At 35.8% G+C, this 27,471-nt stretch overlaps 1 protein-coding gene across 1 annotated transcript in view; it reads left to right on the top strand.

Moving 5' to 3' along the window:
* The window catches only part of gpc1b (glypican 1b), a 79,154-nt gene extending 54,130 nt beyond the window's left edge, over positions 1–25,024 (top strand). Inside the window, exons 3-9 of the mRNA XM_084120372.1 lie at positions 2,422–2,813; positions 16,746–16,911; positions 19,659–19,789; positions 19,909–20,025; positions 21,034–21,164; positions 21,445–21,620; positions 22,271–25,024. Of these exons, the coding sequence (XP_083976498.1) occupies positions 2,422–2,813; positions 16,746–16,911; positions 19,659–19,789; positions 19,909–20,025; positions 21,034–21,164; positions 21,445–21,620; positions 22,271–22,479 (1,322 nt within the window). The 3' untranslated portion in view covers positions 22,480–25,024. The remainder of the gene's footprint in view (positions 1–2,421; positions 2,814–16,745; positions 16,912–19,658; positions 19,790–19,908; positions 20,026–21,033; positions 21,165–21,444; positions 21,621–22,270) is intronic.
* The last annotated feature ends 2,447 nt before the right edge of the window (positions 25,025–27,471 follow it).

Here is a 27,471-nt window from a genome sequence, read left to right as displayed (position 1 = left end):
AAAGGTGAGAAAAGTGTCCATTGAAGCGTGAAGAGAGATAATGAATGTGGGATCCTCACAGTGCAGGGGGACGTGAATGTGATGGGATTTAGAGTCCAGAAACAGTCATTTCAACAAGAAAGGACAGCTGGAAAAACTTAATGGTCAATGATCTGTTTAATATGGATGTTTTGAAATTCTTCATCAAGTCTACAGTATGTGCACTATCCTTTACATAGCATTTGTTGGGCCATTTCAAAAGTATGATTAATGTGAACTTAATCAGACGTAGGGCACAAAGAGGTCTTATTTAGCACACTGCTCTGTATTTCATCATGAAAGTATTTGTAGAGACATAATCCCATTGGTGCAATCTAGGCAAGATCTCTGAACACACATATAAAAAGTAGGAACAGAAATTGTATAGGATTTAGGAAGATTAATTTTGACCGTGTTAGGGTTCATCGTTATTAATTGTGTGTACGTGTGTGTGTACAGGTTTAATATACTTTGTAAAACCTTTGTAAAAAAAGGATAGTAAAACCTGAGATCACCTTTATTGTGGGGACCAGCCACCGAATGTTGTTTTAAAATGTTACAAGTTGTGGAGGAAATCCAGTGAGGAATAAAAAAGTGATGTCTGCCCTCAGAACAGGAATGTTATGCTTATAATCACAATCTTACAAATTATTCTAATTCAAACTTTCAGGGAAAATGTTTTTTAGAGAAACTTACATCATTACTGCAGCCCTATCCAGTTTCAATCGCTGCGCCTGAAATCGCATTCTGTCTCAGTAGGTTCTACATTTGAATTTGAATTTACTTCACGACCGTTAAAAAGTACGCTCTATAGTATGAATATGGGTAGTGTGAATGAAATTCAGACGTACTACATCCGCCATGTTGTTACTGTCACGTGACCTGTCAGTTGTGCCGCTTTACTGCCATTCATAAATCCTCTCCCGTGGCCTCATGGGACAGTAAAGTGTCCATTGAATGCAAACTTCAGAATGCTGACAGAAGTAGTAGGCCATCGGGGGACTTTTCGCATACTGTTTTCAAATATTATGTATATGGACATGTGCTGTTTTTCATATGCTATATACAGTAGTAGGGAAGTGTTCAGTTTCTGATGCAGAGTATCATTCATTCTGTACGTTAACACTCTCTCTTGGGTAATGTGTGATTGACTGATGTGATGGGTTATTGTGAGCTTATGATATCACTGGGTTACATAACAAAATTCATACTTATCGCCTTTGTCTCTGAACATTTTTGCATGCGAGTAAGTGTGTGTGTGTGTGTGTGTGTGGCAAAACTTATTCATATTTATTTCATTGCCTCTCATTGTGTTGGTACACAAACTACACATCTGACTGTTGTCTATTGACTAAGGATGGAATTTTACCTATAGATGTGATTCAACGTGTCTTTGGTGATTTTATGTGGGGAATAAATAACTTTAGCTAGATTAATGAATGATTCTGGTGAATAATAGAAAGACTATAGACATCCAATCAGATTTATAATGCATTACTGTTTTGAGATGTTTTGTCTTTTAATTCTATTATAGTTCTTTTAATTTTAGTATAATTGAGATATTATAGTTTTTATTAATAATTTGAATCAGTTTTTATTTTTATATTTTCTGATTTCATTTTAGTTCAAGTTTTAGTCATTTTGATGTTTATTTTTTCATTTTTTCTTCTTTAAAATGTCTATATCATTTTGTATTTATTTATTTTATTTTAGTGCATTAAGTTAAACTAAATTAAAATGAGGAATGTTGTCTTGGCAACTAGCTGAAATAAAGTAAGTTTATTTTTATTTTTTTCAGTTACATTTATTTTATGAAGAAAAAAAAACTGAGAAAAAAAACTGGTCATTACATTTTAGTAGAAAGACTGAAATGGTATTTTCTTGTAAAACATACTCAATTAATCCTACAGTTTCATTTAATTTGGTTTATTTGTTATGAATAATCTTATCTTTTGGGTGCATCCATCAAATTCCCCCAAATAAGGAAATAATCATGAGATGAAGTGCCTTAAAATAAACAGCATGATTATATAATTTACTTGACTTATTATTATTATTATTATTATGAGTACATGGTTATGTGATTTATTGTAATTAAATATAAATGCATCTATTAATGGACAACACACATAAATATAATTTAACATATACATATATATTAATTTGATATACTGTAATATAAAAATATTTGCAATGTTAAATATTGGTCATATTGCACTGTCTTCCTACTTGAACTAACTGTCTGTCCTAACTGAACTAAGGCCTGATCCTGGCTTAGTCTAAACCCTGTCTGTGAAACCAGGCCAATGTTTTGTTTTGTTATTTATTATTAGGAGTGTGGCCCTTGAGCTTTCCAAAGTTGAATCGCTGCTCTAATGTTCTTGTGTGTGTGTGTGTTTCCAGATTATTTCTTGGAGCTGTTGAATCGTTCTGAAGCATCACTCCAGACTTCCTTCCAGAGTGGGTTTGGACCTCTCTTCTCCCAAATGACAAAGGTGTTTCAGGATCTGTACTCAGACCTCCGGCGCTACTATCGAGGGGCCAACCTCAATCTCGAGGAGGCTCTGAACGAATTCTGGGCCCGTCTGCTGGAAAGACTCTTTAAAGCTTTAAACCCTCAGTACAGTATTGGAGAGGACTATCTGGAGTGTGTAGCCAAGCAGTCAGAAACGCTGAAGCCCTTTGGAGACACTCCCAGAGAGCTCAAGACCAAAGTCACACGCACGGTTATTGCAGCCAGAACATTCGCGCAGGGTCTGGTGATCAGCGGCGAAGCGGTCCGGAAGGTTTCACAGGTAGGGAACTTTCACTCTCTGTGTCTTCAAATAACCTTTCCACCATAATCTAATGTTTTGTCCCATCCACCTTGATATAAAGACATTTTGGCTGTCACTTGGCTGCTTTTTCCATCACTTTGCACCGAGTAGCCCAGTTTATATCATGATATCTCATCGGTCCACTTCACATACCGAAAGATGTAAAACGTCTTTTTGAAAGAAGTCTCTATTGCTCAAAGAGGCTGCATTTATTTGAAAAAATAAAATACTGTAAAACCAGTTACAAGTGTGACATACTGTATTATTACAATTTAAAATGACGTTTTTTTATATATATTTTAAAATGTAATTTATTCCCGTGATGGCAAAGCTGAATTTTCAGCATCATTATTCCTCACATGATCCTTCAGAAATCCTTCTAATATGCTGATTTGCTGCCCAAGAAACATTTCTTATTATTATCAATGTTGAAAACAGTTGTTCTGCTTAGTGTTTTAATGGAAACTGTGATAAAAACAAAACAAATGCAGGACCCTGATGCATATTAACAGCATGCAGGTTTGAAACAGCATGGGGCTGAGTACATAATTTAGCATTTTGGTGTGAACTATTACTTTAAACATCAAATATGTTGGCACTTTCTCTGATTTCTTCACTCTATGCTGTATTTCAGATTTCACGAAGGACAGACAAATATCTCGATACTGAAAACTTGTTGTTTCGCGCCTGGTTATAGATTTCAGCAAGATTTCCTTCTCAGTATTCATTGTATTCGTATTTTATACCTGGGGCAATGCACAAACCCAATACCACCTAGAACCGAGACACAAACAGATACAAACACATGTTGAAGCATTGGTGGAAACCGCGTAGGATCAATGCACCAGGAAAACAAGACAAAATGAATATCCCTGAGGCTGTGGCAATCAATGTACATACAAACACACCCACACACACAGACACACTGCAACAAAAGTATTGCATCTATCCAATTAATGTAGACATTAGATGGAGAGATGCTCTCAACGTCAGCCTTTACAGGTTCATCCAAACTCTACTTCGTTTCTTGTAAAGACAATTTATTGTTGTTTGAAATCCTTGGAGGCAAAAACCCATTTCCTTAGCCAATAAAAGTGCCTGTATATTCTGACATGTTAAAGTCAGAAATGTTAATGAAACCTAAAATGTACCGCAGACATAGCACATGCCCCTATTATTGCAATATATTACATTGCAGGGAGACAGTAAGTGTAGTGATAGATCAAACCAACCTGACTCTCATTCATTGATATTTTGGAGTTTACTCAGCAGTTGGAGAGGAAACGGCAAGCTACTTATATTTAGTAGTTCAACAACAGTGCGATTATTATTTATTTTTAACTAAGGTTATAGACCTATAGACAGATTCATATATTTTTGCTTGATCCATATTTATATGAGGATCAGCATTTGAACAGATTTATTAATAACAATTATTTATAAAACTACAAAACATAATTGTCTTATATATTAAGCAATTAACAACCACCGCACCATCGCACACCTGCAGGTAATAGGTGTGTAGGAGAGAAGACCAAAAAAAGTAAAAAATCTAAAAAACAAAAGGTAATCTCACACACTCAATACTTGCGAAAAGTATAAAAAAATATTTATAGGCAACGTTTCGGTGTCATGACCTTCGTCAAGCATATACGCCGTATGAGACTGAAACGTTGCTAATAAATATTTGTCTTATACTTTTTGCAAGTATTGATAGTGAGCGGGATTTCCTTTTGTTTTCTTGTATATTATGCAAAATAATGTAACATTTTATCAAAAGATGCCGTTGACTTAATCATATTTCATATAATAATAATAATAAAAAGTACAATAAATTGGTAATAACTACATTATTATTATTATTATTATTATTTATTTTTATTACTATTATTACATCAGACATTTAGTCATGAATAGCATCATTTGATAAAAATATATTATTTTGTATACATTTAATTATTAGGACTAGGTATTGACACAAATTTCACAAAGTGTATTCATCAACTGAAAACAGACTAAAAGATTGATTCTTGGGATTTAAGAATCGATATTGGTTCATCGCAATGAGAATCAATTAAAATCGAGAAATCAATATTTTTAACCCAGCCCTACTATTTATTATTGCAATATACTGTAGTACATAATACTAATTTATGTTTATTATTGTAATAAATATTATAATATTTTTTTATCACTTCAAAATGATGTAAGATGTCCATGTGTGGTCTCAAATGACTCAGAAAATCACGTTTTTTTTTAATGAAGTGAATCATTATCTGAAGTGATTCACTGTGAAGAATCAGAATTTATAATGAGAGAGAACACAAATTTAGTGTGTTTGATCAGTGTCATTCAGCGAACAGTGTTTTCTTACATTAGTTGTAGAAAAAGTATGTTCCTGTGAAAATATGATTGTGCAGAAATTGAATTCTGGGTAAAGCCTTCTCATTCTCTCAATCCTTGAAACTTCTATTAGCAAGAAATACTTCACCCAAAAATCTTATCATTATTTACTCACTCTCGTGTCGTTCCAAACTGTGTTGAACCAAGCAGCTTGTTCCCATACTAGGAAGTGATTCAGACAGTTTCACATAGGGTTAAAAACATGTTACATTATCACTGATAAAGGATAGAAAGATCTTTGATTTCTTTTTATTCCTGTTGTCCGCTTTGGTTTATCTGTTGTTTACTTCTCATTCTTTTCCTCCGCTTTTCTTCTCCTCTTCTCAATTCTCTTCTCTCCTGAAATCTAAATGAGTAGTGAAGGGAACCTAACTCTGTGTCTGACCTCTTCAAAGTAAGTCAAGGTTGACAACACAGAGAAACTGCCAGCGTTGCATACTGAAAAGGGCAGTGTGTGTGTGTGTGTGTGTGTGTGTGTGTGTGTGTGTGTGTGTGTGTGCGCGTGTGTGCATGTGTGTGTGTTTGTGTGCGCGCTAAGGTGGGAAAAGGATTGGTTTGGCAGTTCAGTTCCAGTCTGTTTTGTCTGACCAAGAGATGCTTTTTAACCCCAGCATGTAAGAGGGAAAAGAAAATCCCAGAATGCACTGCACATCACACACATATTCAATTACATTTTGCACTAGGTGACTAAATAATGTATATTGTTAGCCACAATGCGGAAGCGTCAATCCCATTGGCTGGCGCTTACCTGTCACATTTCACGTTTTGACTGCAGCAAATCAGTTCCAACAACTTGATTAATATTCATGAGCTCAGCAGCCTGTCAGACATTAGCACGTTTTGTATTGTTATTAGAGGCAGTATTTGTTTTTATTGTTAGTAATTTTTTACAGAAACTTTGAATGACCAATAATGTCTCGAGCACCACCACCAGCCAAAAATTCTCGAATTTCTGTTTAATATGACAAATAAGCATTCATACATTTTCATTCATTCATAGTTGCCACGTTCTAGTTCTAATTACTAAACTTCTGTCATAATAATGCTTGATTGGCTGATGTTTCATTAAAAGTTTAGTTGTTATTCTTTCAAATCGCATCACATATCTTTGTAAAAAAAATGTATCAAACCTGTGTGAAGAGAAGCTGATTGGGATGGGAATATGCATGTCAAAAGTCTGACAAGTTCTAAAAATTTACTATATGGCCATTATTATTAAAACATATTACCTAATATTTGTATGTGGCAAGTATTTTATGTTTATTAGAATTTTATGTTGTTAGCTTAGCAACATGCTAATGTCAAACTTGCACTTCCACTATTTGTGTGAAATGCAGTGTTGCTGCCTGTGTAGGATTTTCCAGATCTAGGCAGTTGCCTATGCAGGCAGCGTACAGCAAGACAGCCAACTAAAGGTTTTGGAATAATACTATTGTGTGCATGCGCCTTGAGCGTTCTACTTTTGCTTTGTTCTCTTCTGCTGAGGGTTTGGTTAAACATACTGTCTTATCTTTTGCTCTCTGTGTATCTTATCCAACTCAATCTGGAAGTGATTGTTTTGCAATAAGACTAGCGTCCCTGTTTCTTTAATATTAGAACGTTGATCTCCAGTAGTGCCCTCTTTCCCTTATGCCTCCATCCATTTCTGTTTAATAATGCGTCATTCTATTCTGTTATACTCATTCATAATTTTAGCATTCATTATGAGCGGCAATTCTTTTAATGGATTGTTCTGGCTTCAGTAAAAGTTAAGCTCAGCATGTGTGGCATAATGTCGATTACCACAGAAATGAATTTAGACTCATCCCTCAGTTTTTCTTTTAAGCAATGATCGCGGTTATAATGACATACTTACAATGGAAGTAAACCAGGCCAACATTCCAAAGGCTTTAAACGATGAAATGTGAAGCCCATAAATTATTCAGTAAAACCCTTATTAATTATTAATATCAATTATTAATTAGTCATCTAAATTGTGCTTTTTGGTGTTGGACTACTTTTATTAGGTGGATGAACGTTTGGTTACTGACATAATTTCTAGTGGGAGTTTGCTTCAAAGATATACATGAACTTTGACAGGACTGAAAACAGTACAGCAAAAACAAATTTTGTTGTGCTTTTGTAATTTTTGTTTTGTATTTATTAAATCTTACTATTTAGGTTTAATTTTTATTTTATTTTTTCATTTTATTTTAATTTTAGTTGTAGTTTTTATTTAGTTCCAGTTTTTCCAGTAATTTTGGTGCTTCAACTTAAATGTATTTCAGTTATTTGCCAAGGCAATATTTCAAATTTTATGTTTGTGTTTTAAGTTTTTAATCTTATATTTAAAATCAAATGTTATTTCCACTTTATTTCCATCAACAAAAATATTTTAATAGTTTAAGTTTTAGTTAAAGGGATAGTTCACCCAAACATAAAAACATTAATTACTCACCCTCATGTCGTTCCAAACCCGTAAGACTTTTTCATCTTCAGAACACAAATGAATATCTTTTTGATTAAATCTGAGATCTTTCTGTACCATCATAGACAGCTACGCAACTGACACTTTCAAGCCCCAGAAAGGTAGTAAAGACATCATTAAACTAATCCATGTGACTCCAGTGGTGAGTGACGCACGCATGTGCTTTGTTTGTGTAAAAAAAGAAGATAATTACCTTAATTTGAAGCTTATTGAAGCTTATTTCCGCCACAGAATAATTTATTTATTTTTTATAACTGTGACTTTATATCTCGCATTTCAGAATTTTTTCTTGCAGTTGCGACTTTTTATCTCACAATTTTTACTTTTTTAAGTTTACATCTTGCAATTCGGACTTTTTTTTCTCAGAATTGCGAGATATAAATTTGCAATTGCGAGAATTAAAGTCAGACTTGCAAAAATTAAAGTAAATTTGCGACATATACACACTAATATAAACTTTACATTAGTTACTTTATTACTTTAAACTTTATTATAAAGTTTATATCCCGTAATTCTGACTTCTTTTCTCATAATTGTGATATATAAATTGAGTTATAAAGTCCAATTCTGAGGAAAAGTCAACTCACAATTCAGACACTTTCTTGCAATTGTGAGTTTATATCTCACAATTCAGAGACAAAATTATGTCAGAAATGCAAGATGATAAAAAGTTGTTTTTACCTTTTTTACTTTGTTATTCAGTGGCGGAATTAAGCTTCCATAGAATCCATATACTCACCCATACTGATTCTTAGTGATATATGTAAATGTATCATGCAAAAGCAATAGTTTTTGGTCACCAAAGCCATTGCAGAAATGCTCTGTTAGCAGCTGGCCATTTTTTATTTATTCAGTGAACGAAAGTGTCCTAATGAGTTGCATTTAAGTGGTCATGTGATCTAAATATATCTGCCGCCATGAGGCGACCCACTCCATGTAGAATAAGACAGCTTGTGTTAGGCTGGATTCTGGATTCTTATTCTTATTATGAATGATTTAAAATATGTTTTCATTCTTCCAACACACAAACTTATAAATTGTTTGGGGTCATTCAGGTTGAATATGAAAAAGAAAGAAAAAGAAAGAGTTTTAGAGGAAAGAAAAAGTATTAGGGGAGTATTAGCCTGAAATGAAGGAAGGAAATGAAAGAATAAAAGAGCGATGAGCACAGCTGGTCTTTCCTTCTTTCCTCTTTAGTCATTCGTTTTATTCATTTTTATTAAGGACGGCATGTGCTCCCCGTGTCTTCAGAAGTAGTCCAGACGCCGAACACAGGGAGGAACGCAGCCATATTTCTTTCTAATTACTTAAAAGAATGTCGTCTATAAAAAGAGCACATCTATACCCCGACCACATACGCACATCCTTTATCAGACGTGCCATTTAAGAACACAAACACAAGTAGAGCCTTATAAAACAGACAAGAGATGGGAAAAAATTAGCAAGAACTTTCAGCACATGTTAATGAAGTAATACATCAAACAGAGGTGGAAACTCTTTATAGAAGACCAATTATGTTTTTTCATTTTCACTTTCTTTTGTGTGTAATGTTGCTGTTTAAGCATGAAAAAGGTCTGCAAAGTCACTTTGGGAGTGAGTTTGTGTATTTGATATTCGCTATATCTATAAGCACTGTTTCTGAACTCCTTGAAACGCCTCGATTGTAGTCTTTCATTTTCATCAGTGAATGTACAACACAATATTCCTCATTTGAATAATTTGTTCAATAATGTACGCAAACAAAAAAAAGTGGCGAGGCCTGGTTGAGTTGCGTTAGTAGTGTGTTGAAATTTCTGTGAAGCGGTTGACCAATCACAACACACTGGTCCAGCCGACCAATCAGAGCACATTGCGCTTTTCGGGAAGGAGGGGCTTCATAGAGACAGGAACTAAACAGAGTGTTACTGGCAGACTGGGAAGAGAGGTGCTGCAACAATGAAAAACATGTGAAAAATAATGTTTTTTGAACATTCAAGCAAGAAAACCTATTCTAGTAGACCCTAAAAACAAAATCAAGACTTTGTAAAATGGCATAATATATAGGTCTTCTTTAAAAATACAGTGGTACATAAAAATCCAATGTAAATGTGTTTTGGTGGTGATACCATGGTATTCTTTGAAGTACGTTACAGTACAATATTAAACCTTGCGAAAAACATGCTCTGGCAGTATCATGGTACAGTGATGGTATCTGATGATAATATTATGGTATTCTGAAATAGACCATGGCACTAACCCTAATGTATTCTATGGTATTATCATAGTACTCCATAGTTCTCCCATTGTACATCTAAAAAACATGGTAGTACATGGTATTTTTTTTATAAGTGTACATTGACAAGTAAAACGGGTTGTGATTGCCATTTTCTGTTGATGTGAATTACTGTAGCATTTGAATATGGTAATTAAACAGCAATATTTTGCAAATATTATGTCTGTGGAATCGATTACAACAGCTGTAGTTGAATAAATAGCATGAATCCTCTGAAAAACAGGGCTTTTGTGGGATAGGATGAGCCCAGGCGAAAAATCTAGAGCAGACAAACACAGTGGACCTCACAGGATCAGGCCTTCTGCTTTCAAACACAGATTCATCACAGCTGGGAATGTGGAAACAAGGCATCATGATTCAATTGTTTTGGCTTTAAGGGTCCATTGAATGCAGAAAGCTATGTGAGAGAATGGCTCAATGTCAGTTGTGATGTGTGTGTTAACATTGCTAATTTCACTGCAAAAAAACATGCACATTCATTTAACATCATTAAATAAGATCAATTGTATTTGAGAAATTGCATTAGATATTAAGATTTCTTTTCAGAGAATACACCACTATTCAAAAGTTTGTGGTCAACACAATTTTTTTCTCTTTTGGAAAGAAATGTATACTTTTATTCAGCAAGTGCAAGTGCAAAAGTGACAGTGAAGACATTTATAATGTTACAAAAGATTTGTACAGTATTTTTATTTTCTTTTAAAATATGCTTTCTATTTATCTATTTGTGTATCAACTTTCACAAAATATTAAGTAGCATAATTGTATTCAACATTGATAACAATAAGAAATGTTTCTTGAGCATCAAACCAGCATATTAGAATGATTTCTGAAAGATCATGTGACACTGAAGACTAGAGTAATGATCCTGAAAAGATTTGCCATTAAAGGAATGTTACATTTTAAAATATATTCAAATGAAAAACAGTTATTTTAAATTGTAAAAAAGTTTCACAATATTACAGTTTTTACTATATTTTTCATCAAAAAAGATTTCATGTATTAAAAATCTTACAGACCCCAAAGTTTTTAACAGTATAGTGCATCTTAAATTGAGTTTATATTTTGTAAAACATTGGCTATTTCACATCATTAATGTCACTAATTGTGTATTTGATTAGAGTATTGTAAAAACTGCAGAATCATAAATATTTTTTTGTTGCATGTTGCATTTTTCATACATTTCCTTCTATCTATGCTCCAGTTTAAAAACAACAACCAGATGTTCAATGTGATCTCAGACTTTCGGACCCTACAAAATATATTCCCTGAAAACAAGTATTATTACCTTGCACAATTTTTATTAACTAAAATGTGCATCTCTGAATCTGTTCTTCTGCTTCATGTGGATTTTACTAATTTCCCCAAAGCAAAATATAACTATGGATTGTTCACAAAAAGGGTAATGAGAGCAATAAGCTCCAGTGATATTTTTAACCATAGTCTCAGCTCTCAAGAGAACAAGTTATCTTCTCTGAAATTGTCACCCAATGTTGTGAAATAGCTCAGTGGCACTCTAACTTTATCTGACTGGATTTTTGCCCTTTTAGATACTGATAAAGATTACATTTTTTTAAACAGACAAGGTGATGATCTCAAGTATAAATTAAATGTGAAACCCATGTTAATGTTTAATGTGACAGATTTCACCAACCCGATCTCACGGGAAAACGTACAAATTCTACGAGGTGGCTAATTTGTACGAATTCATATGACCTCACTCGTACGAATTAGTAAGATTTTTGCAAAATCATACATATTTTACGAATTGCCCAATTCGTATGAATTCATACGAATGACCTACCCCTGACCCCGCCCCTAAACCTACCCATCACGTGGGTTTAGACAAATCATACAAATTCGTACGAGTGAGGTCGTACGAATTCGTACGAATTAGCCATCTTTTTATCATTCGTACGAATTCGTACGAATTGGTCGTGAGATAGTGTTGGATTTCACACAGCCTTTTCTTAATATCTTTGACTGTAAAAAGGCACATTGCTAAGGGATCATTGTCTATATCATATATATGAGATGCATTAAACTGATCAAAAGTGACATATACGTAAGACTTTTACATTCTTACAAAAAAAAAAATATTTCAAATAAATGCTGCACTGTTTATGCATCAAAGACTCCTGAAACAAAAAATTCCAAATGATTTACACAAATGTTTTTAACACTAAAACAACGCATTACAATGATTTCTTGAAGGATCGTGTAGCTGAAACATCTCAACTTTAGTAAATCCCACTTGAGAAAGATAACTTTGTATCTCATAGGAAACCACATGTTTTTAACAACATTTGTTGCCCAATGGCATGCATGACCTCAGCTTGATTTAAAGGGTTTTTCCATGAAAACAGCATACTTCCTCAACCACTTTAGATAAACAGATATGACAGTAGCCCATAAGCTTAATTAAGTCTAATTTAATCTGGACTACTCTGAACTACTTTTGGTGAGGGAGGTTTAGTCCAACAATTTTTAATTTCTGTCCAAGAAAAATGTTCCAAACATGTTTCGGTTCGTTTCTGTTTTGTTACTCCAAAGCTCTTGATCAGATTCACTGTGGTTCTTTGGTATGTTTCCCTGACACATATTCCAGCAGTTCCTTCTAATTATCAGGAATCAGTGATACGTGTGTAATCTGCTCACTGGGGTGTCTGATTCAGAGCTGAAATTAATAACGTGAGGCGATAAGATGGGAACAGATAAAAGGATTACATTAGATACTGTTGCCGACATTAACCTCTAGCTATCGTAGCATTAGGTTAACCGCTAATTCTATTAAGCCCTTTGTTTTGGGATTTTGGTGCCAAATAGATTCTGGCAAATGTGCCATGGCGTTCTCATTAGGATGCAGAGGCTAGATGGCAGGGGGTGTAACAATATATTGCAATACAAAAATGCATCAATAGCCTATGTATTGTGGATAGTGACAATATATATTGTGTAGTTCACTCAAAATAAAAATTACTGTGTGAGAAATAAATTCAAGTTTTCAGAGTATTAGTGTCAGTACCTTAAACTACTATATATAATTTTGAATAATGTATAATAATGCATTGGGGGAATATTTGTGGGTCCTGATAATGCCAAATGTCTAATGTTACAAGTAAAAAGTGGCCTACATTATTTTAAATATATCTAGTGACAGAGTACAAGCATATTCGTCTAAAATCGTATCTATAATATTGTATCATGGGTTCAATTTCGTGATATGTATTGAATCGTGACATGAGAGTATCGTTACACCCCCTACTAGATGGCAAGTAAAATACAGGCCTAGAGATTCTGTGAGTGCTTGGTTTTGAGAGACATGGATATTTAACTCAAACTGATCTCTACATTACGGATGAACTCGTCTCACACCATTCTTTCCTCCATCTGCGGTCATTTTTTAAATCATTCTGCAAGTTTCAGTGGTTTAAAATCTTAAACCTACAATGTTCAGAATCTCTGGGCACAAATTAGCAGCGTTTGGAAAGTATGACTCATTTCTGCAAATTTGGTTCTCCAGACAGTCCCACATAAATGATTTAGTTATTCTCATGTGTTCCAGTTCAGTCTAATTGAGATTAACATGTCATATACGGTCACACTACAATACTTTACTTGCACATTAAATAAGCATATTAAATATGAGACTCTGCTCAAGGACTTAGACCTCCCCTTGAACTAAAGCAAAAACATAATAGATAAAGAATTTAGTAATAATAAATAATATAGGAGGCAAAAAATAAAGGTGAAGGAGGGATGCTGGAAGTATTTTCACAAAAGTGAGGTAAGCAGGCTCTTATATATCCTTGAAATATGATTATATGAACAAGCTCATCCAAAATGTACATTTACATTCTCATTATATAGGCATATTGACAGTTATGCATCATATTGACATTGATCAAATCTCTCTCATTGCCTAAATTATAGCAGATGTGGAGTTACATCACAGTGTTGCAGTAAGATAAATATTTAATATTTGTGCCTTAAGCATAGTTCACTAGTCTTATGCAACTCATCCTTGTTTTTACAGCAGCCATGATTTTGCTCATTAATAATTATTTGCATAAACAATACTAAAGGTCATATCCTGACAGAAAAAAAGTGTTCATATCAAGTTCAGCACACTCTCAGAAAAAAAGGTTCTGGGGCTGTACCCTTTCAAAAGATACTAACATGCAAGGAGAAGTTCACCCAAAAAGGAAATTTATCCCATAATTTCTTCACCCTCAAGCTATCTGTATATGACTTTCTTCTTTCAGCCAAACACAATCGGAGTTATATTAAAGTATATTCTGGCTCTTCCCAACTTAGTAATGGCATTGAATAGTGTCTGAGTTTTTGAAGCTCCAAAAAGCACATCCATCATAATCCATCATAAGTAATCCATACAGCTCCAGTGGGTTAATAAATGCATTCTGAAGCGAAGTGATAGGTTTTTGTATGCAAAATATTATATTTAAATATTTATATTATCAATATAATATTATATCATATTTAAAACTTTATAAACTATAATAACTGGCTTCTGGCAACGACCGTACGTGCGTTCACGAGAGAATCGAGTTCCGGCGGAATGGTGACCTTTGACCCGACGTATGACGCAGGACATTGCTCCTCTTCTCTTGTATCAAAATCCTTTTTTTTAAAAACTTCTCATTTTAGACTTCTAAATCGTGAACGGTGTTTTGTTTTGCTCTATCTTTTGCTACACCTACGTCATACGTCATAAGCATGGATTACTTTTATGATGGATGAATGTGCTTTTTGGAGCTTCAAAAACTCTGACGATATTCAATGGTATAACAAAGCTGGGAAGAGCCATGATATCATTTAATATAACTCAAAATGTGTTCTGCTGAAAGAAGAAAGCCATATACACCTAGGATGGTTTGAGGGTGAGTAAATTATGAGATAATTTCTTAAAGGTGACAGCTTAAAGAGGGTATGAAATGCCCAGACCAATTCAATGAGCAAATAACACATTTGAAAATTGGTTCAATCAATTCATTTGATTCATAAAAAATGTAAATCATTGTTGAATCACTATCTTGAGATTGCTGAATGTCCAGCCTGGCATTCCACTGAAGTCCACGAGTCTGAAGTCTAAATGTGGGTCCAGTGTCAGAACTGAATCTGAGCCGTATACTGGGCAGCGAACTCTCTCTATCCTGCTCTGATCTGATGAATCATGAGTGCTCAGAGGATTTAATGTGCCATATTGTCCTCCCTCAACTTGTTCTATCTTTTCCCTCTCTCACACTCTTCTCCTGTCCTCACTTTCCCTCCTCCCCGGAGCTTCCTGTGCATCTTCACACATCCTTCTCACATTCACTCCATTTGTCTATTCTCTATTCCTATCTCATCTTATTTTTCTGGTTCTTCTCTTCTCTCCTCATTAAAGAGTGTGTGTGTGTGTGTGTGTGTGTGTGTGTGTGTGTGTGTGTGTGTGTGTGTGTGTGTGTGTGTGTGTGTGTGTGTGTGTGTGTGCGTGTGTGTGTGTGTGTGTGTGTGTGTGTGTGTGTGTGTGTGTGTGTAGGAGTCTGAATCAAATCTTTTTACCTCGGTCCAGTCCAGTTATTTATATCTCAACGTGTGATAAAAATTTCTTCCTCCCTTGATGCTGCCGGATTTCCAAGTATATGTGCATATTAATATCTAGAGCGAAGCGAATCTGCTACCCATGTGGCGCCTTTCCCAGTCACATTACTACAGTTCAACAAACAAAAAGTTAATTTGGAGTAACTTACATTTTAGACACAATATTGCCATTTACGCTGTCTTTTTTTGCTCCGCCGACGAAGCCACAGCAGAATTGACTGTTGCTCGTCTCATAGCATCTACTTTTCATCCAGGTTTAATATAATGCACCATGGAGTCTACTTTTATCAGGCTGAACACACACTGCATGACAGAACTGCTGCTCAGCATTAACTGCGCTGATGTCATCTGGGGTTACTTGTCTGTTTCGATTTGAATTTAAAAGTATAATTTTCAGTGAGATACAAATTTAACCGCATCACTATATGAACGACTCAGAATTTAGAATAAAAGGATAAATAAAAGGAATTTAGAATAAAAGGATGTGATTGCAAGTGTTTCGTCTGGTCGCTTGGAAGGTTTTGATTAAAGATTGTTCAGAACCGGTTGCTTCACATAAGTCATTGCAGTATACAGTTACTGACATTCAGCTTTGTGAAAATGTGTCAAAGTTGAATCACAGCTGCCCCAATGTTTCATGCAGCCCAATGCAGTTAGGACAGAACGAATACAGTTACATGTACAGAAACGAAATGTCATGCTGACTGTATTTACATTTACACCCAAACAAAAACTAGTTTTGCCTTTTAATATCCATGAAATTAGATTCATTTAAATATCTATACAAGCAAATGTCAAGTTTTCTTTCCGAGTTGCACTACTTTCCCTAAGGGGCCCTTAATAAATCCCATGCTTTGACATCAGAAGGGTGGAGGTTTCTGATAAAAAGTGGGAATATTGTGAAAGATGTCTTTGACCTCATGAGGTTACTCTCAGAGACTATCTGTAGAGAAGCATGATATTATGCAATATAAAAATGTATCATCCCACATCCTTGGACCTCATGGGAAACTGTAGGAACTGACAAAGACTTATTTGTGGATTGTAATTGGCAATTTTATTTATTATGTGTGACTCATAACAATTCAGGACATTTTCTTTGGTTACATGAGTCAGTATAGATATGCTTCCGCTGCTCTTTCATTTATTTGTCTCTCTCTTGCAGGTGTCTCTGAGCACTGAATGTGTGCGTGCCGTCATGAAGCTGACGTACTGTCCTCACTGTAGCGGCGTTACCATTGCCAAGCCCTGCTCAAACTACTGTAAGAATGTCATGAAGGGCTGCCTTGCTAATCAAGCGGATCTGGACTCTGAGTGGAGGAACCTGGCAGGTGGGCGGGGCCAAGATAGACCCTTATAAGCCCTGTCTCAAATGGCACCCTAAACACTTGCAGTCTTCTTATGAGTCCGCCCTTTTGTGATGTAACGCCGCTTTGACTGTCTGGAGCTCGCTGCAGAACCTGATTTCACCAAGTAGAACATGTTCCTGGATCAACAACTTTGTTGATCCTGGAACAACATTCCAATCAACCAATCCAAAGTTTATAATTTATGTCAAGTTTAGTCTTACAACCAGGGTTAGGTGCTTCTTCATCAGTGTTATTCAGCCAATCATTTCCCTCTGATTTTAGGGATAACTTATGGGTAGGGTTAGGTTTAGGGGTAGGGATATGGTTAGGATAAAACATTTTTTGACAGGAATGTTGTTCCAGGATCAACAAAATATGTTGACCCAGGAATGTGTCTAATTCATCAAAATCAGGATATGCAAAAATTTGGGAAAATTGCGCTCGTGGACACTTCTGAAACCTAAAATAACAAATGGGACTCCCTACGGTCTTGTAGACTGGTGCACGCGGCAGCCATTGTAAGTCCATAAGACCGTAAGTGCATATAAAGTGTGCCACTTGGGACAGGGCCATAAAATGCAACAGTCGGTTTCCGGAAGTAAAAATTCCATTCATTTTCTTCAGGGGGATTGATTTTAACTTTTAGACTTTTGAAGACAGACCTGTGTTGATCTCCAAGGTTGTTAGTTGATGGTATTCTTTTGCTGAAGCCATCAGTTCTCATTATTTCAACGTATTTTTTAAAAATAATCGTGTTTGACAGTGGAATTCCTAGTGCTGAGAAGAAAATGCCACCAATCTCAATCAGAGAGTCGCTGCGAGCAAATTGTACCAAAATGCCATGGAATGCTCTCTCCCATGAAGCACTGCAAATGAGTCGGTCTCAATACAGCAAATTTAAAGGTAGGGTAGGCAATTTTTGAAATGGCTAGCAATTGCAAGTTAGCTTTGAAAGCCCTTCAGAGCGTCTCCAAAGTTGGCGTTCTTCAAAACACATGAACGCACACAGTTTGCAAGAGTTTGCAAAGCGTCACGAGAGATGGCGTTAAATTAACTTATGTCTCAAAGCACATGACATTACAATAATTATGAACTAGTGGTGGGCCGTTATCGGCGTTAACGTGCTGCGTTAACGTGAGACTCTTATCGGGCGATAAAAAAAATATCGCCGTTAATCTATTCTCAAAGTTGGGTTGGGAGCTGGGTCTATACTACACAAGCTATGATGACTTTCACCTTGATATTTTAGTGCAGATTCGGTTTGGTGTTCGTAGCAAGCACGCTCATAATGTAAGAGACGCTGGCGTGACCACAACATTGTCCGACATCAAATGCCAAACGTAATGTAAGCGGAACGAAAATGAGCTACTCGTTATTGTGTGGTTGACAGACAGTTTATCAGTTTGGACCAAAGCAGCGCGAGACGATCTTGATCAAGCGACACTGTTACTACACAGCGCTAAGAGATCCAGTAAATAAATAATTTGAATTCGCTACTTAAGTAATAACATCGCTGCGAGATCTAGTGAGAAACATTCACATTTCTCTGTTATTAACGGATAAAACAGCGCGTGGAAACCAGGAAGAAACATTGTGCCATGAATGAACTATCCAGTGTCCACAGATCAGCAACATTTACCATGGATTTACTGTAGTAACACTAACTGCAACCATGGAAGTTTGGCAGGAATAGTAGGCTATAATGCTTTCAAGTAACATTACGTTGGTTTTATTTTGACATTATGAATACAATTGCTGCCCTCAAATGTTAATCTGAACTAAAAATAGACCTTTGTTTATAACTACTACAATATTAGGCTACATTTTTTATTTTTTCCAAGGAGCTGTTTTGTTTTAGATGCTCATAAGAAGAGTCTATTATAGCTCCATCATTGCTCAAAGTAAAAAAAAAAAAAATCATACTTTATTATGTTAGTTTTAATAAAAATTAAATAAATCTCTGGTATTTCTTCAGAAGTTCTTTTAAATGTCACTTTGTATTTAAGAAACACGTGCCCTTTAGTCATTATTTGGGTAGCACACATATTCTGAATGCCTTCGGCAGAATTCAAATGAGCCATTTTAATGTAGATTAATCTAGATTAATTCCAAGATTACAGTGAGATTAATCTAGATTAAAAAAATTAATCTATGCCCACCACTATTATGAACATAAACAACTTAAAGAGAGCTGACCTGTACCACCTGACTGGTTCATTTCGGCGTTGATGGTGTTGCCATTGAAATGCATAAATTCGAGTCACAAACCGTTCCGAGTATAACGTCATCTCTTCCAAATTACAGTAGTTATGGCGTGAACGCAGCATAAGCTTGTTTTGGTTCAGGAGGAACTGTAAAAGGTGTGCTAGGACATCGTATCATTGCTTTCGGACCAAATTCAATGATTGGATGAACATTTTCCTACGCCTTCCATAGATGATATATATATACATATAAATACATTTAGACCAGTTAACGTGGTGAATGCTATCAAGAGAATTTCAACCAAACTCACAAAAAAATGGTCTTGAAACAAATCAGCTACCCTGCCTTTAAATTAATAATTTAATATTTTTAATTGATTGACATTTGCAATGTTTCGTGGGATTGTAGTTATTCCCCTTATTAAAGCCATTAAGTACACAGTCTTAGAACTTTCTGTCTTTTTGTACGATTTTCAAATCCTTTTTTTTGCTTCAAATCAAGAAAGACTCTGTGTTTGTGTGTAGATGCTATGCTGGAGGTGGTTGACAAACTGAGTCGGCCTTACAGTGTGGATTCGGTGGTTCTGTCTCTACCAAAACGCATTGCTGAAGCTATTCTCTACATGCAAGACAACCGCAACACATTCAACAATAAGGTCAGTGCTGAAGTTAACTGACTTAACCTTTTATATATCATGAATTCATTAATATATCTTGAACCAAAGTTAACCAGAACCCTGTGCCAAAACCAATGCCATGATTTGTTGTTCTTCAGGTGCTTCAGGCATGTGGTTCTCCTGCTCAGAGCTCCGTCACTGAGGACCAGATCAAGCGAGGGAGAAACACAGCAGAAGAAGTTAGCAGCACCCCAGAAGCCCAGCTGGAGAAACTGGTGAGTGTGTTTAGATGGTGTACTGTAGCAGTTTTTGGACCCAGATTTTACATTGAACATAAAGTGGCAGCCCACCACAGTAACAAAATTGTTCATTATACAAAATGTCACAAAAGATTCATTCAAAAACTGTTTTCTTTTTTTACCTGTAAAGCCTGACATATAAAATAATAATAAGAAAAATCTAATTTGTAAAAATATATTTATATTTTTAAAAACAAAATCACACACAAAAAAAAAAAAAAAGAAGAAGAAGGTTTTCATATGTTTTTCGTTGAGTACAATATTTGATAGGTCTTTTATGGTTCATATGGTATGACATAGGAGAATATGAAGTTCAAAGTCGATGAGGAAAAAAAATAAAGAATTTGTGAAAGAAGTTCAGAGGCTCAAATATAGTCAAATTGGTGCAGTTAATGATATTAATATAGATACAGTAGCTTGTTATGTAAATCAATTAAATCTTTAACAGTATAGCATGTACATAAAATGCCTATAAATATCCATTTTCACTCTCTCTATACATATGGATAATCAAATAAAGTTGCTTCAGTCCAGTAAGTGTTAATCTTGAAATATCACTAACAATATAAAAAGTTATTTTTACGTTTACTTTATAAAGATCAGTAAAGATTTCACAGTAAAAAGACATGCGTACCACAAACTGAATGTGGACCTTTTAAGAATAATTTAAAAAATACTTGCTAAAAAAGTATGAACTATAAATCAGATGACAGAAGACATATTGCATGCAACAGGTTTTTTTGCAACGTTTTGATCATGGTGATAATTTAGAGGCCTTAAAAATGTGTGCATCAAATAGGATACAGTATATATAGTATTAATATTAGAGTGAACTGCAGGCTCAATAATATGCTCAATGATTAATGTTAGCATAATCTAAATTAGAATCATTTTGTAAATGCATAAAAAATAGCAGAAGCCGTATGCCAACATTTTTTTGTTGCCGTATGCCATATTTGTGATATCACATGTTCTTTCTCTCAGTTATCCGATGTGTCCAGAATGCTGAGGGATATGATGCAATACTGGGTCCATTTGCCCAGAAAACTGTGTGTGGATCGTGAGTCTGGACCGAGTGATGTAGACAGATGTTGGAATGGAATGAATGTGGACAGGTAAATGCACATGAACAGCTCAATCAACCTCAGTTTTAATAGAAACACACAGTGTTGCACAGCTGTACTGTCTTGTACAGTGACTACACGATGGCTCTCTGTAGATTATTTAATAGCGTTTTATAGTACAAAATCTGCAGCTTTTTAAAAGCTGGGGAGCACAGATATTATCAGCAATGGAAAGATTGCTACTCAGAAGACATGTACTCAGATTTTAGTGTCTGTGATGTTGCCTGTTGATGGTTGCATGCTGTTTTCCTATTGCGTCGTGTTCTGTCAGGTATCTGCCTGAAGTGATGGGAGACGGGCTGGCCAGTCAGATCAATAATCCTGAGGTGGAGATCGACATCACTAAACCAGACATGACTGTACGCAAACAGATCATGCAGCTTAAGATAATGATCAACCGACTGAAGTATGCCATCAATGGAAATGATGTGGACTTCCAGGACACCAGTAAGTACTGTCTAATACACCAAAAAAATCCTAATTTAACAGAACTGAAAACTACTTATTTTGCTACAAAAGAAGTGATACTAATTGACTGACTTGATAACACTTTACAATAAGGTTTCACTGGTTAATAGTAGTTAACTACATTAGTTAACATGAACTAATAATGAACTGCACTTCAACACCATTTATTAATTTTTGTTAATGTTAATTTTTTAATCCATTTAGTAATACATTATTAAAATCAAAAGTTGTATTTGTTAACATTAGTTAATGCACTGTGTACTAACATGAACAAACAATGAACGGCTGGATTTCTATTAACTAAAGTTAACAAAGATTAACTAATACAGTACGAAATGTATTGCTCATGGTTAGTTCATGTTAGTACATTAACTAGTGTTAACAAATGAGACCTTATTGTAAAGTGTTACCGTTTTTTTTTTAAGGTTCATTAAAATGAACCGATTCACTAAAATGAATCAAATTTAAAACTAATTTAAAAGTCTACATTCAGGATCCAAAAATGTAGTTAACTTTAAAAGCGTTGCTACTTAGTTAGTTACTCTCCATCCCTGGAATGTAGCTTGGTCATTCCTGTGGAACGTTCCTGAACTCTGTCTCACTTTAGCTCATTGTTTTCTCATCTTTAGGTGATGATATCAGCGGTTCAGGAAGTGGAATGTGTGTCGATGAACAATGTTCCCGTGGTCCGCGTTTAATTGCCCCAAACACGGACAAACCCAAAGTGTACGCCTATCAGCCAGGGATCAAGAAGGTGGTGAATGGAAAAAGCAGCCAGAACCTTCCTTGCGTCAGCCTCTACCTTCTCTCATTGGTCACAGTCCTGCTTAGGCGATAATTGACAGGCATTTCCACCAACTGGGACTGAGTACAGGACAGGGTTAGATTGTGGAGGGGCGGGGTTAGTCACATTGCCAAAACAAACGTACAAACTTCAACAGAAACCGGCGAATGCATCACTTTTTTGTCTTGAATAAGAACACCATGGAATAATATTCTTAGATCTGTGTACTTTTTTGTCTCTTATTTGATATATGACACCCCTAGAGCTGGTCTTTTGCTTGTCTTTATGTCTGTGGTGAAAAAGGTCTCTGAGAATGCTTCAATGATATCTATAACAATAGCTATGAAAACCCACCCCAACAAACAAAACATGAAGGTTTTTCCTTATTCAAAAAATATTTTAGGTTATATTTATTTATTAATTAAGACCCATGAAGATAAGACGTCTCAAAGCTCGAGGATGTCCTTCAACACTCGATCAAAGCAAATGAAAGAACAGTGTGTTCTCCTTTGTTTTAAAGCTTTCTAATCTTGAAAACAAGATTTACTGAGTCTTGTTTTGTGAAGACCAGCTGTCTCACTCTTTCTCTGTCTCTCTCTCTCTCTCGTTTATTGTAATAGTTTCCACACTCCGCTTCACAAATGGGTTTCGGGGGCCATCCTAAAGAAAGCCCAACATGTATTTACTCTGGATGTAAATAAACGTCTACTAACCACAGTCACATTTTCAGTATATCCTTGAAGACCCTCAACGGCACTAGAGCAATATATGGAATGAAACGTTAATGCACCAGCAATGAGAAAGAGACGGGCACATTTTACGAAACGATGTGCTCTAATCCGTGGGACAGATATATATAATGACCGTCATCTCAGAAAGGGATTTTACACGCGGGAAAAGACAAGCCAGAGAATGAAAGACTCGAAACCAGAGGGATGTGGAGGGGTTTCTGGACATTGTTAATTTGATATTGATTCCAACCTCATAGAGATGTGTGTGTTATGTGTGAGTGTACTTCAGAGAAAGCATTGTAAGAACTCACAATACGAAACTACACGTGTACTCAATACATGCTGCATCCATGTCAGATCAGATTAGTTCAGTGAGTCACATTTTGTATGTGTGTCTCAAATATTTCCCAGCCCCACACCCTGCTATTCATCAGCGGACAAGTTGGATTGTTTATGGCACGCACACAATGTTGATGTGAAAAATGGTGTTGCGCAACAACGAGCAAACGTTTGCGTAACTTTTACCAATGAAAGTCTGTCAGTTGTAGGCAAGAATCATTCTCTATGCAAGTATGTAAATGCAAATAACATGCCATCATGCATACTAATGTGTGTTTTTGCGTGCAATGTAGCGATAGCACACCTTAGTTCTCAAGGGGGCGATAGAGTTACCTTTGGATATTTGCATGTCCAGGTAGCTATAAACATGTTGAGAGTTGGACTTCAACAAGCTTGCTCAGCTAGAATTCACTTCAAACTGTTGCTCCGCCATGATAGTAGATCATCAGTTTGCTTCTCTTACATTATTAAATACATTTCGGTCCTGACAACTCTCGGAGTGGATTATTTCAACCAGCAGGAGGAGGAATAACAGAAGCTTTTATAATCACGCAGCATGCCGATCACAGGCTAGGGTACGATATATATGGTCACGTGGATTAGGAAGTACTTCTGATTGGCCGATGCCATAGTGTTGGAAGAACCAATCAGTGTTTGCTTAGAGTCTGAACTATGTATTGAAACTCATTTCAAAAAGCAACGTGAAACTGAGCATAGCTAGAAGCATTTGCGTTCTCGTACTTGCATTGAGTTTCAGGCCTAAGAGAGAATGACGCATTTTGACCAATTATTAATGAACTTTGCGTTTGTAGAGGTTACAGGAAGTGACGTAACTGTCCTGAATGAGGATTGAGGTTGCCATGAGCACTGCAGAGAAAATGCTGCAGTTTCAGCCACTGTATAGTGGTGGACAGATCTGACCGGGTCATTAAGATGGAGAACAACACCCCTACTCTTACAGTTAGAAATGCTGCACTTTGCATGACGCACACAGCCACGTCCGCATGACTACATCATGACCAGGGGTCGATAACAGAGAAATATCCCACAGGCAGTGTTATGGATTGTTTTGTTGATCGATTGCATCAGATGTGGTTGAAGAAAAGCACCCGTGCCATGGCACAATTCACTAACTATCTGTAGAGTGATATGCTTTGAAATCAGTCTCAGCTGTCTTTAGCACATTTGTTAAATCTTTGACAGTTAGTGGTCTGGCTCCAGGTCAGGAAAACAGTCCCACCTGTAGGTGCAATGGCGTAATGGTGGCACTGCCACTTTCTCCTTACTGATGAATGTTGCTGATATTGTCAAAATGTGCTGAGATGAAAAAAAAAAAATCCATTCTGGTATATAGTTTATTATTTTTGTTAGTTTGTTTTTAAATGAACAATAATGGGGAGTTTGTGTTTAAGGTTGAAAGTAAAACATTTTGAAGAGACTGAAGAAATGATCTGTCCATTGTTGTTGTATGTTCTTTAAAAAGAAAAACCCTTGTGTCAATTATATAGATCAAAAGATTTTGAAAACAACTGTCGTGTTTATTTTGTTCACACACATAACACATAGACATGAGATGATACCCAAGTTCTTTGAATCTTTCTCTAAAAATCTTTTTCTTAAATTGGCCTGATTTCAGAAAAAATAAAATAAAAAAATCAAACCATTACATATAAGTGCAAACCATTTTATAATCAAAACAGCTTTGGTCAGTTTACTGTTCAACTGAGTAAATACCATGGTACTTTCATAAGCATTGGGGTCCAAACATCTTGAGACCACAAGTGAAGATGTTTCTGTTTTACATTTTTATAATGTATATGAAGGCTATATTATTATCAACCTAATTTAAAGGGATAGTTAACCCAAAAATGAATTACTCACCCTCATGTCATTCCAAACCCGTAAGACTTGTATTCATCTTCAGAACACAAATGAAGATCTTTTTGATGACATCTGAGAGATTTCTGTCCCTCTATTGACAGCTACACAACTACCACATTGACGCTTCAAAATGTTCATAAAGAAATTGTAAAACGAATCCAAATGAATTAAGAAGATTTTCAGAAGAGACTTGATTGCTTTATATCAGGGATAGACAACTCTGGTCCTGGAGGGCCACTGTCCTGCAGAGTTTAGCTTCAGTCCTGATAAAAACTCACCTGCCTGTATCTATTTAGTAATCCTGAAAACACTGATTGCCTTGTTCAGGTGTGTTTAATTAGGGTTGGAGTTAAACTCTGCAGGACAGTGGCCCTCCAGGACCGGAGTTGTCTATCCCTGCTTTATATGATGAACAGATTTAATTTAGGCCTTTATTCACATATAAACATTCATCAACTCACACATCAGTTGTGGTAAACGGATTGCTCAGACAGCATGTTTGAGCTTCAGCAAGAACCAATGAGATTCATTCTTGTGTTACGCAGTACGTTTGAGCTTCAGCAAGAGGTTTGTTCCTGTGCGTCAAGCAGGTTCGGTTGAGCTTCTGTTTATGTTTGCTGATCAATGTTTATATGTGAATAAAAGCCTAAATTAAATGTTCATCATATAAACATTGATTATTAAATTGTTTAATTAAGGTTTATACATAGTTTCCATAACAGACTTCAAGATTAAATTTCACCATCTTACTACTGGAGCTTCCAGTTTGCTGAGTACTACTCATTTGCCGTACTGTTTTTCACATACTATATAATAGGGAAGTATTCGATTTTTGATTCAGCGCCAGAGTCCAAATTCACTCACTCACTTTTCATTCACTCCCTTAAGTGAACTATATTAGAGGACTAATGTAGGGAATAGTGAATGAGGGTATAATTCGGACACAGCCAAAGTCTAAAGATTAGCGTGACACTAGCAGCGGACATACTAAAAACAGGTCCGGAGCATTGTAAATGAGTGGAGGGGAGCAACAGAGATTTTTTGCAGTAATCACTCTGCTGTGGATCCACTCCGGGATTTCACGCTCGCATCTTTCTGGTGAGGAAAAAAAAGCTGTCATGAAGCTGTCTATAAATGTATTGTATGCGTCCTGTGGATGTCATATTATGAAGAACTTACTATGAACAGCCCTGACTGAAATTTGAGACTAAACTACCCCATTCTGAACATTTAATTATAATATTATTTAGCCTATTCAATACACTAAGAGGTGTGAGAACGAATTAGACTGACACTGTTTTCCCTCTTTTAATGTTGAAAGCCATAAACTAACACACATCAAGCTTTTTCAGATGCTTTCATCTCAGCTATGAGGGTCTGTTCCAATGTTTTCTTTCCTCTCACCTTCTTGTCTCCTGGGTAGAGCCCATCTGTGCCCTCCACACAACTTATGATATCATCAGCCCTTTCCTGTCTAATTGTGCCAATCTGTCCATGCCAGTGAATCCGCTCAGGGATCAGTATCAGTGTCTCATTGATTATTCTGCCTAATCTCATTTGTTCTACATCTCTCTCGCTCTCTTTCTCTCTCTCTCTCTATCTCTGTCTCTCTCGACATGCTGTTTTTCTCTCTTTCCCTGCTGACAGGTGTGTCTGTGTTAATTTCACCCAATTGTGGAGGTTGATTACTGAAACAGACATAATTTATATCGTGAGCTCCTCTCTGCATCTCTCATTCTGGAGCTAAAATAACATCTTATCCCATCCAAAAACACACACCACACGCTCGGTACAGCAGATGGGCAATTTCTACATTAAGAAACAGGGTTTTATATTCACTCATTTTGTTTTCATGAAACGCAGCCTGGACCAAATTAAACTGGCAAACACTCAAACAGTGGCTGAATATAGAAAATGACATTTATTATTTGATAACTTACTATTTTTATAAATTTAGTATGCTAAGTTTTATTTCCATTATCATTTATATGTTTGATTGCTTATTGTATTATTCATATTGTTTTCTTGGTTTATGCAGATGTAAAAGTCATTTTCGACTCAACATTAACAGCATTATTAACCTAAAAAAATCACA

Source organism: Abramis brama (genome assembly GCF_963993115.1).
Source record: "Abramis brama genome assembly, chromosome: 7".
Classification (NCBI taxonomy): Eukaryota; Metazoa; Chordata; class Actinopteri; order Cypriniformes; family Leuciscidae; genus Abramis; species Abramis brama.
The sequence above is the reverse complement of the archived record's forward strand: the minus strand, read 5'-3'. Positions and strand labels throughout refer to the sequence as shown.